Here is a 12151-nt window from a genome sequence, read left to right as displayed (position 1 = left end):
TGTTCAGTGTCACTGCTGAACATCAGCAGAACTGTAGCTATTCTAAATTGTCCAGTCTGGTTTACTCCCCTTTCTCCTACTTCATGCTGATGAGTGTTTGCAGTTAACTTTTGGAATGCTTAGTGTCCTGGAGATAACCATACTTGTGGTTTCCAAGGGTTATTTGAATTCTGCTTAAGTCTGTGTTTTGAAAGTCTTGTAATACTGCTTTCTGTTGCACAGGAGCAAATGAAACAGCAGCAGTGGCAGCAGCAACAGCAAGGTGTCCTTCCCCAGTCTGCTCCCTCACAGCCTTCTAGTGGCCCTGTCCCGCCACCCCAGCATAGACCCCTTTACCAGCCCATGCAGCCACATCCTCAGCATTTAGCTTCAATGGGCTTTGATCCAAGGTGGCTTATGATGCAGTCTTACATGGACCCACGAATGATGTCAGGAAGACCTGCAATGGATATGCCTCCTATTCATCCAGGTAAAATCTGGCAGGATTTTTTACTACTGAGCTTTCCTGCTTTTGAAATAGAAATATGTATACACATAGAATCACAGAATAGTTAGGGTTGGAAAGGACCTTAAGATCACCTCCCTGACAGGGCACGGACACCTCCCACTAAACCATGTCACCCAAGGCTCTGTCCAGCCTGGCCTTGAACACTGCCAGGGATGGAGCGTTCACAATTTCCTTGGGCAACATGTTCCAGTGCCTCAACACCCTCACAGTAAAAAACTTATTCCTTATATCCAATCTAAACTTCCCCTGTTTAACCCGTTACCCCGTGTCCTCTCGCTACAGTCCCTAATGAAGAGTCCCTCCCCAGCATCCTTGCAGACCCCCTTCAGATACTGGAAGGCTGCTATGTGGTCTCCGCGCAGCCTTCTCTTCTCCAGGCTGAACAGCCCCAACGTTCTCATCCCGTCTTCATACGGGAGGTGCTCCGCTCCCCTGATCATCCTCGTGGCCCTTCTCTGAACTTGTTCCAACAGTTCCATGTCCTTTTTATGTTGAGGACACCAGAACTGCACACAATACTCCAGGTGAGGTCTCACAAGAGCAGAGTAGAGGGGCAGGATCACCTCCTTCAACCTGCTGGTCACGCTCCTTTTGATGCAGCCCAGGATACAGTTGGCTTTCTGGGCTGCGAGCATGCACTGAAACTGGCTCATGTTCATTTTCTCATCGAGCAACACCCCCAAGTCCTTCTCCGCAGGGCTGCTCTGAATCTCTTCTCTGCCCAACCTGTAGCTGTGCCTGGGATTGCTCCGACCCAGGTGTAGGACCTTGCACTTGTCATGGTTAAACTCCATGAGGTTGGCATCAGCCCACCTCACAAGCGTGTCAAGGTCCCTCTGGATGGCATTCCTTCCCTCCAGCGTATCAACCAAACCACACAACTTGGTGTCATCGGCAAACTTGCTGAGGGCGTACTCAATCCCACTGTCCATGTCAGCGACAAAGATGTTAAACAAGACCGGTCCCAACACCGACCCCTGAGGGACACCACTCCTTACTGGTCTCCAGCTGGACACTGAGCCATTGACCACAACCCTTTTCATGAGGCCATCCAGCCAGTTCTTTATCCACAAAGGGGTTCATCCATCAAATTGATGTCTCTCCAATTTAGAGACAAGGATGTCATGCAGGACTGTGTCAAACGCTTTGCACATGTCCAAGTAGATGACATCGACTGCTCTACCTCTGTCCATCAGTTCCGTAGCCCCATCATAGAAGGCCACCAAATTGGTCAGGCAGGATTTCCCCTCAGTGAAGCCATGCTGGCTGTCACCAAGCATCTTGTTGATTTTTCATGTGCCTTAGCATGCCTTCCAGGAGAATCTGCTCCAAGATTTTGCCAGGCACAGAGGTGAGACTGACTGGTCCATAATTCCCTGGGTCATCCATTTTCCCCTTCTTGAAAATGGGGGTTATATTATCCTTTTTCCAGTCGTTGGGAACTTCACCTGACTGCCATTATTTTTCAAATATGATGGACACTGGCTAGGAACTTCATTCGCCAGCTCCTTCAGGACCCACAGATGGATTTCATCAGGTCCCATGGACTTGTGTACGTTCAGGTTCTTAAGATGGTCTCGAGCCAGATCCTCTTGTACAGTGGGCCTAAGGTCTTCATTATCACTGTCCCTGTGTCTGCCTTCCAAGACTTGGGTGGTGCGGTCAGAGCATTTGCCTGAAGATGCTCAGAGCATGAAGACTGAGGCAAAGAAGTCATTAAGAACCTCAGCCTTCTCCAAATCCAGGGTAGCCAATTCTCCTGATAGCTTCCGGAGAGGGCCCACATTGTCCCTAGTCTGTTTTTTATTTGCTACATACCTATAGAATCCCTTCCTGTTATCTTTCACATTCCTAGCCAAATTTAATTCTAACAGGGCCTTAGCTTTCCTAACCTGGTCCCTAGCTTTCCAAACAGCATCCCTGTATTCTTCCCAGGCCGCCTGTCCTTGCTTCCACCTTTTATAAGCCTCTTTTTTTTTTCCCCCCCTGTAAGTTTCCTCAGCAGCTCCTTATCCATCTAAGGAGGTCTCCTGGCCCTCCTGCTGCACTTCCTTCTAGTCAGGACGCAACACTCCTGAGCTTGTAGCAGGTGATCCTTGAATATCAACCAGCAGTCGTGGGCCTCCCTGCCCTCTAGGGCTGTTCCCCATGGAATCTTACTAAGCAGGTTCCTGAAGAGGCCAAAGTCTGCTCTCTTGAAGCCCAGGGCAGTGAGCTTGCTGCACACTCTTCTCACTGTCTTGAGCATCTTGAACTCAACCATCTTATGATCACTGCAACCAGAGCTGCCCTGGAGCGTCACATTTCCAACCAGCCCCTCCCTGTTGGTAAGCACGAGGTCAAGCATGGCACTTCTCCTTGTTGGCTCTTCTGTTACTTGCAGAAGGAAGTTGTCTTCCACACAATCAAGGAGCCTCCTGGATTGCTTGTGCCAGGCCATACTGTCCCTCCTGCAGATGTCAGGGAGGTTGAAGTCCACCATGAGGACAAGGGCCTGCGAGCATGAGGCTGTTCCTATCTGTCTGTAGATTACTTCCTCCACAGATTCCTCTTGATCAGGAGGTCTGTACCAGATCCCCACAGTAATGTCTCCCATCACTGTTCTCCCTTTAGCCCTGACCCTCAAACTCTCTGTTGCCTGCTCACCTGTTCCCAGACAGAGTTCCATACTCTCCAGCCTATCTCTAATATAAATAGCAAGTCCCTCTCCCTGTCTGCGGGGCCTATCTTTTCTAAAGAGCCTGTAACTTTCCATTCCAACACTCCAACCATAGAAGCCATCCCACCATGTTTCTGTGATGCCTGTTATATCATACGCCCATAGATGCGCACATCTCTAACCCTCATTTGTTCCCCATACTACAGGCGTTTGTATAGAGGCATCTGAGCCGAGCTCCACATGAAGCCGGCTCATTGGCTGGAGCGGCTGGGATATCTCTGTATTGCTCCCAGCATTTATTAAAGGTGCTCGCAACTGACTGGGTGTGTTGGGATGGAATGATGCCCCCCTCCCGCAGTACATCTAGTTCAAAGTTTTCTTGACTAGTCTGGCAAGCCTCCTACCAAAACGGCTGTGTACGTATTATACACTATATATAGTGACAGAGAGTGGGTGGGTTTTTTAAAACTATATTATTTTATTGCTTGGGAGAAAATAGATTTTAATAATACAAAAAAAACCATAATTTTTTGTTACTTGATTCTGAATGAGCAGCTCTAGAGTCTTACTATATTTGTGTCTTCAGATTCTTGGCGCTTTTGAATTTGTGGGATGGCTGTCTGACATGCAGTTAGGAAAGCTATTGTGCACAAATAATACAAGTCTGGCATGTAATGTAATGGAGATACTTATCAAGCTAATGAGCATAGGATATCCTGTATAAGTCCAAGGAATGAACAGAGGAAGTGGCAGGTTAAGCAAAGACAGTGAAAATTGTTGAATTTCTTTAAAAATGCTACACCCCCTTCCTTCCTCTTCCCCCACCACCAAAAAAAAAAAAGGGCCTACAGTACAAAAAAGCATGTGTGTGTATGCTCATGTTGCCTTTTGCCATTCAGATTTTACAGCAGAAAGGTCATCTACAAGTGTACAAGTTTACAGACCTGGTTCTTTCCCTTATAGTAGAAGCAGACAGCTTTTCCTTTTGGCACATAGGGTACTAGTAGTGAATATGATTTAGTAATTCAGAGGTCACCTGGCACTAAATAAACATTTTGTTTCAACAGTGGAAAGAAAGGAGATGGAGGAGAGAGAGTAGTGTTTTTCAGTACCTTCTGATACGCTTTGTCTGTCTTCAGGTAGATTTCTTTGCTAATGTTAAATGTGTTTTGATTTTTGAACTTAAATCTGTCACAGGAATTATGCCTCCGAAACCACTGATGAGAAGAGACCAGATAGAGGGATCAGCAACTAGTTCAGATTCATTTGAACATATAGCTCGCTCAGCAAGAGAGCACACTGTTCCTTTGTCAGAGCCCCGCATGATGTGGGGGTCAGACCCATATCCCCATGCAGAACCTCAGCAGTCTAGCTCTCCTCCCAAAGTGTTAGAAGAGCCTGACAATTTGAGGTAAGCCCAGGTTATGTAGTCCTGCATGTCGCTTCTCCAAGACATACATATTTACGCACTTGGCTGTGTAACTTAGGTTGCAAAACACAGTTTAAACTTACTGGGTTATAGCTGTTCTCGGCCCAAAAGGAGTTGTGACTGGCGATGCAGTGTTCTTGGCACTGTTGTATAAAACAGAAGATATGCCTGCTCTGTAGTAGGGTGTATAAAGACAATTTACCCCATGATATTTTGAATTTTCAGTTTTGTAGAACAATTCTACAGTGTTGTCCTGTTCTACGTCTGCCCTGCATCCTCCCTGTACCAGAGAACTTCTGTCTGATGTATATTAGTTTCAAAAGTGGTGTGTTAAATACAAATGAATTTAAGCAAGACAGTTACTTTTGACGTTTGTTGCGTGATGAGTGGTCAGGAAGGCTTCCTCCACATCTTTAAAGTACCTTGAATTTTCTTTTCTGTACTGCTGTCTGAGTAATACTTGTGATATTCACCTGCCAACTTTGGGCCTCCATTTAAAATTGCACATATGGCTGTTAACACTTAAGAGACTTGCATAGCTGATTGTGCATGTGGCACTGAACTCTTAATCAGTACAGAATTGACCCCTACAACTGGCAGCCACTATGAAAATTAATACCTGTTATTTTCTAGGGCTGACATTAATCCTTCATTGAAACAGAAGATTTATTTCAGTAAACGTGAGTAGAATTTTTTCCTTCACCCTAATGTTCTTAATTGTTTGCTGCTTAGGTCTGAGGCACACTTGGAGCAAGAACGAGTTGCTGTCCCTGCCACTGCTTATCCTGTAGAACACAACCAGTTGGACTCGCATCCAAAGACAGATTTTTTCAGAGAATCAGGAGAGATGGAGGTACAAAAGTTCCCAAGCAGGCCTTTGGAAGATGTACAACCTCTCCAAACTGACACACCTAACACAGCAGTTAATTTTGAAGGAGTAAAGGAGAAAGTTACACGTAGCTCTCCAGAAGAACTGGTGCCTGTAGGGGAAAGTCACTCGTCACTAAAGAGAAGCATTTCCCATGGTTCAAGTCACTCTCTAAAGTCAGAAGACCAGAGGAATGAAACAGCAACAAATATACCTAAATTAAATAACAGGCCTCTTGAGACAAAGGAGACAATTGAGAGACTTGAGATTAAGCCAAAAAAAGAAATTCTGATCAATAGTAGAACGCTAGAAGGACTAAAACCTGAAAAAACTTTCAAACCTAAGTCTGAAACAAGATGGGGTCCTAGGCCGGGTTATGGCAGGAGAGATGAAGGTGGTGATAGACCAGTAAGAAGATCAGGTCCTATTAAAAAACCTGTGCTTAGGGATATGAAGGAAGAGCGTGAACAGAGAGAGGAGCGTGAGCAGAGGAAGGAGAAAGAGGGAGAAAAGACAGCTAATGAGAAATCTAGCAAGCCTGAAAAAGGTGACAGAAAGGAAGCATCTCAAGTGCCACTGCTTCAGACTGAGCCAGAGATATCTGTCTCCAGTGGCACTCCTCTGGCTAAGAAGACAACCCAGGATACTGCTGTGACCCTGACAAGCCAAGAGAGGGGTCAAGCTGAGACTGCAGCTAAAGCACTGGTTCAGACACCCACACCTCCAGTCCCGCAGCAGCTACCAGCCGCCCAGCCTGCTGCTCCACAGCTTCCCCCTGCAGTACAGCAGCAGCCACCAGCTCAGCCAGCAGCACAGCAGCAGCCACATGTTCAGCAGCCAGCTGCTGCGGTGAAGGAAGAAAAGCAGACTGAGAAGGTGGTTAGCAAAGAGGGTTTAGAAAAACCACGCTTAGAAACCAGACCAGTAAAAAGAGAGCCTGGCTTGCCACCTAGGACATACTGGAAAGAGGCTAGGGATAGAGACTGGTTCCCAGATCAGGGATACAGAGGCAGAGGTCGTGGGGAGTATTATTCTAGAGGTCGTAGCTACAGGGGTTCTTATGGAGGACGTGGTCGGGGCAGTAGAGGCCATAATAGAGAGTACCCACACTACAGAGATCCTAAGCCTAGATCAGACCATGTGCCTTCAGGGCCTGTTAGGCAAAGAGAAGAGAGTGAAACTCGCAGTGAGAGTTCTGACTTTGAAGTAATTCCGAAACGGCGGCGACAGCATGGTTCAGAGACGGATTCTGACAGCGAAGTTCATGAAAGTGCAAGTGATACACTGCTTTCAGACAAAGACAGTCTAATCAAAGGCAAGCACCCAAAAAGAGAAGACAGAAATGATGGTAAGAAGCCTCCAAAGGTTCTGTCGTTCAAACCTGAAAACAGTATCAGAGTAGACAACAGATCTCTAGAAAAAACATACATTAGAGATGATGATAACAAACCCAAACCAGGATTTCTTCCTAAAGGAGAGCCTTCTAGACGAGGCAGAGGGGGAATGTATAGACGTGGTGGTAGGGATCCTGGTGGGCGTCCTCCACGTCCATCCACAATAAGGAGACCAGCCTACAGAGACAGTCAGTGGAACCCTAGGCAGACAGAGATCATTAAACCAGAAGATGGGGAGCCTCCAAGAAGAAATGAACATTATGGTCCTATACCAGTTGATAAAAGACCTCCAAAATTTGAGAGAAAGTTTGATCCAAATAGAGAAAGACCACGAAGACAAAGACCTGCTCGGCCTCCAAGGCAAGATAAGCCGCCACGCTTTAGGCGCCTAAAAGAAAGAGAGGCTGCATCAAAGGTAAATGAGACAGTAACCAGCACATCAGCAGGTGCAACAGTTAGTAATACAGTTAATGAACCCACCACCACTGCTCTGGATGTGTCGGAAAGTAAGACACCAGACTTGTCCAACCAGAATTCTTCAGACCAGGCAAATGAAGAATGGGAAACAGCCTCAGAAAGCAGTGACTTCAATGAGAGGCGGGAGAGGGACGAGAAGAAAACAGCAGATGCAGCAGCACAGGTGGCTGCAAAGGCAGGAGAAAATGCTGGAGCTCCAAAAAGGGAAATAGCCAAGAGAAGTTTCTCTAGTCAGCGGCCTGGAATAGACCGTCAAAACCGACGTGGCAACAATGGGCCAGCTAAACCAGGGAGGAACTTCTCAGGGCCTAGGAGTGAAAGGCGGAGTGGTCCTCCACCCAGAAGTGGGAAGAGAGGGTGAGCACAAACTTCTGTTAGCATACATGGTCAGGGTCTTCTGTTGTCCGCTTGTGACCCAAAATCATAAGTGTAATCTTAGATTAGTAGAACGACAGAAAAGAGTAAGAAACACATGCATCTGTGGCTGTGTACTCTTGGGCTTTTTTTGGTTATTTTTGTATGCAGACACTTGGAACATGGAGCTAAGAGCAGAGTATTCTTGTATGCACAGTGTTTAAAAATGCCTAATTAAAAATCTGCATTGAAGTGCTGCTTAAGTTGAGCTATGTTTTTCAAGATTTGGATGCAAGCTAGAATAGTAATGTGTGGTTTGGCAGTTGATACATAAACTGCTGCATTGCCTTTAAGATCACTCAACATAAACAGACATATTGAGAAATGCTTGCCATTGAGACTGAACTTGGTTTTACTATGTGCTAAATTTGACTGACACCTGGTAATTATCTAATGCTACTATTTGCCCACTGTTTTCATGCCACACTGCATGGTAGTCTGGTAAGTGGGAAGCAGGACAAGAACTTTTTCCATTGAATGTCTACACTGTACTCAAAGAATCCTGTGTGTGTAGGTTGCTGTAGTCTTAAATTCAGGTTTTGCCTGAGCTTAAAAACTTGTGATCAGTGCTTTTATCTCCAAATTAAATCTATTAAGAGTTCCTTTGGCTAGTCACCTAATGGAGATGTTAAAGCAAAAAGTGGGTATTACGGGTTCCACAACAAAGACAGAATGCTGAAAATCTGACTTGTGGATTCACATAGCTTTTGGGAAGTGAGCCTGTGGAGTAAGTATATTGTGCCTTGTTTATATTTGCTCACATTGCATACTGTATGCTTCTAGTTAGCTTGGGGTTTGATTTAGTTTTGTTGTTTTTTGGTTTGGTTTGGGTCAGGGTTTTTTTGTATTTTTTTTTTTTCATGGATTTACTGCAGTTGAAGTATACTGAACTGCATCCTTGTTGAGCTTTGGTACCTCTAATTGCATAGACCAAGCCAGAGGTGACCTTCAGATCATGTTTTGGGTTTTTTTCCTGTGATTCCTTTTGGCAGCAGGGCTTTGATACATCCCCAGAACAGCTTTTGCTGTTAAGCTGCTTCCCACTGAAGAGCTGAAAGTAGAAAGCTTGGAGCCTACTAAGAAATTGCACAGTAGGCAAAGCCCTACAGTAGGATCTGCATTAGATTATTAGCTTCTTCCTGAGTGTTCTCTGTGGCTGATCATTTTGTCACATTTTTTCTAATGTAGGCCCTTTGAAGAGCAGACAGCAACTGTGCCTAGTGTCGATCCCACCAACAGCAACTCTTTGCATCAAGAGGATGGAGGTGTTACTGCTGCAGGCCAAAAGAGCACCAAGGATGCAACTAGCAAAAAGAGAGAAGAACCTAAGGCTGGTCCAAAGAAGCCTAAGGAAAAAGTGGATGCCTTGTCTCAATTTGATCTTAATAATTACGCAAGTATGTATTGGTAATATCCTAACAAGAATTTGTAATCCTGCTAGATTTGCTGCATACAGAACTAGATGTTTGAAAACTTACAGGAAAGTGATTTTTTTTTTTTTTTTAAATACCAAAATAATTATGTACTTGAGTATTGGTACCTTTGTCATTATCTAATTAATGTGTGTGCCTCTGAAGTGGCAAATCTCATTGTGTATTTTTATGAACAATAAAGATAAGAACAATTTTGTTCTATCACCTGATCTTAACTCTATCATTCGTACCGTTTTCCACCACATTCTTAATTTGCTTAACCTTCATAAACAAAGGCAGTGGATATCACTGATATCCCTTATAGCTAATATGTGAGGAAGGCTGTTCATTATTATGTTTTAGTTCTTACTTCATGGAGAGTCTTGTGTAGGAACCTCCAGTTTTCAGTTCTTAAGGATCAACTCCTCGTCTTCAAGCTCAACATCAAAGCATTCTGGCAAGCAGAAGCTTACCTCTAATCAGGACCAATATCTGCGGGGAAATAGCTTCCACTCTAAAGCAGATTTTGGCTTGGTGCGCTGCATCTGAAGCCGTTAAAACAGCAGCATCTATACCTTTACTTATATTTCTGTAGGTGTTGTGATCATTGATGATCACCCTGAAGTGACAGTAGTTGAAGACTCCCAATCTAACTTGAATGATGATGGTTTCACAGAAGTGGTGTCTAAGAAGCAACAAAAACGCCTGCAAGATGAAGAGCGTAGAAAGAAGGAAGAACAAACAGTGCAGGTATAAGACCAGCATTTATAGTGGGGAAGAGCACCTTGCGGTACTGGGAATGTTGTGAAGTGTGCAGTATCTTCCTTCCAAAGAAATTGTATTTTCAACTTATAAAATATAATCGGATACCTGTATTAATATGAAGTTGTTCAGAATTAGTAAATAATATTAAGTTTTACTTAGTCATCTTTGTGTTCTGTGCTTCCTGATTGGGCACTGCCAGGCAGGTGAAACTGGCAAACTGAAAACACTATTTTTCATACTGTGATAAAGATTTGTACTATTGCTTGTATATTGGTTGGTTCCAAGAGGAAAATGGAAGAGAAATCATTGCTCCTGTGATTAAATACCCCTAAAAAAATAAAGTTCTTTAAGCCAGGGTTAATTAGTTTGCTTTTTGCTATGACACAATGTACAGTTGGTTGTCTGTACAGAGTTATCAGCTGTAAGAATAAAATTGGCTTCTGCTTACAGGTGTGGACCAAGAAAGGATCAAGTGAAAAAGGCCGAGGTCAGAATTCCAAGCTCCCACCCAGATTTGCCAAAAAGCAGCAACAGGCAGCAGCCGCAGCTGCACAGCAGGCACAAGCTCAGGCACAAGCTCAGGCACAGCCTCCGTGTACAACGCAGACTCCGGGTCAGCCACCAGCTTCTGTTCAGCCACCAAACCAGGCTGCAGGAGGAACAGCCAGCACAGAGTACACAGTGTCAGGCAAAGTTCTTCAAAACACTCAGGCTCACAATGGTCTGGGAGCTGAATTATGGGAAAACAAGGTGCCTCCCTCAGCAGTTCTAAATGACCTCTCCAAAAAATGTAAGTGGTGTCTTTCAGATTTGGGATAGGGCAAGCACTGTAGTTAGAGATTGCTGATTGCCAGCTCTCTCTGTTGATGTCTCATTTCTACCTGTATTGTGTGCAGGGAATACATGGCAGCATTCCCAAGTGCAGTGTTGTAACCTATGAATACCTCTGAAAGGAGATTTTTGCGGTACAATATTACTCAGTGGTTTACATTATTTTCTTTGTTCACTATGAATGAGCAGCTGTCACTACTTTCGGAAATCTGTTTTATTAGGCTTGGTCATATTTCTAAACATGATGACTGCCCCACTTGGAAATAGCTAAATAGGTAGCATATTGTTAACTGCTAAATAGGTTAACAGTTTCTTCACCAAAGCTTATTAATAAACACATCTATAATTTAATTCTCAGTCAATTGATAACTTTAGTCAAAAGCATTTAGCAACATTGAGGGCGGGGTTAATCCTCTCTTTTCTTAATTGTCAGTGGGACCCATTAGCCCACCTCAGCCACCTTCCGTCAGTGCTTGGAACAAGCCTTTGACATCTTTTGGTTCAGCTACATCTCCAGAGGTAAGAATGAAGAGAAGAGTAGCTGTATATGAAGTTTACCACAGTTACGTCTCATTAGAAGTGGGTACAGATTATCCCTTTATTCAGACATGCACTTAACTAATAAGTGTAGAATTCCGTGAAGCTGGAAGATAGTACAGAAATGCAGGATACAGGCTAGTGCTTTTGTGACTGCAGCATAGAAAAACATTTCTCTGTAATGAAAACTTAGCCATTCACACGTTCTGTTGATAGGTGTTATTCAGTGCATTTTTTAAGTAAAAATACTGCTTAGTTTGCATGTGAACACTTGTGTGCAGTTCAGTAATGTAGATGGAAACAGGAACTAAATGCTTTTGTATCCCTTCTTAAGTCAGTGGTACAAGAAGCAGTAGATGCTTTCTTTCTGTGTTAGCCCTACTTATCCTATGGAATTTGCATAGCCCTAAATTTACATTTGAAGTCCTGTGGTTTTGTTGGGCTTTTTAGGTCTTGACTTTGTTTTAGACAGTAAGAATGTGACATAACTCTTAGGGGAGACCATTTTAACTGCATAAGGAGATCTGGAAACCTTCAATTTCTTATTGTTCCTCTTGAACATTAATTCTTGATTTTTCAGGAGAATGTTGTGAGCCTGAATCTGGACATTTTAATATGGCATTTGTCCCTCTCCCCCTTCTCTATCAGTTCATTAGCTTGATCTTGTTTACGTATTTCTTCATTGTTTCTTTTTTCTTACATTTGAGCTTGTATGAACAGTAGGAACTTGAGGAGGAGGAATTATACATTCATAGATTGTTTACTCATGCAGATGTGTTGCAATTACAAATAATACTTTTGCTGGCAGAAGATAAAAGTACCCTTTTAGTGGTTTTTGACTGGGCATATTTGGTGCT

The 12151-nt window shown here is 43.9% G+C and overlaps 1 protein-coding gene across 15 annotated transcripts in view; it reads left to right on the top strand.

Moving 5' to 3' along the window:
- Positions 1–12151, top strand: part of PRRC2C (proline rich coiled-coil 2C) — a 78913-nt gene that overhangs the window by 36334 nt on the left and 30428 nt on the right. For 14 of the 15 annotated variants that reach the window (XM_057427399.1, XM_057427396.1, XM_057427398.1 and 11 more), the window contains exons 14-20: positions 223–469; positions 4365–4578; positions 5329–7692; positions 8938–9146; positions 9757–9911; positions 10377–10716; positions 11191–11276. In XM_057427399.1, the coding sequence (XP_057283382.1) occupies positions 223–469; positions 4365–4578; positions 5329–7692; positions 8938–9146; positions 9757–9911; positions 10377–10716; positions 11191–11276 (3615 nt within the window). The remainder of the gene's footprint in view (positions 1–222; positions 470–4364; positions 4579–5328; positions 7693–8937; positions 9147–9756; positions 9912–10376; positions 10717–11190; positions 11277–12151) is intronic. The other variant, XM_057427394.1, reaches the window with a different exon arrangement.

The sequence above is a fragment of the Pezoporus wallicus genome, unplaced genomic scaffold (genome assembly GCF_028554395.1).
Source record: "Pezoporus wallicus isolate ANWC-B61680 ecotype Strahan unplaced genomic scaffold, APGP_CSIRO_Pwel_v1 scaffold_7107, whole genome shotgun sequence".
In the NCBI taxonomy this organism is placed as follows: domain Eukaryota; kingdom Metazoa; phylum Chordata; class Aves; order Psittaciformes; family Psittacidae; genus Pezoporus; species Pezoporus wallicus.
The sequence above is the reverse complement of the archived record's forward strand: the minus strand, read 5'-3'. Positions and strand labels throughout refer to the sequence as shown.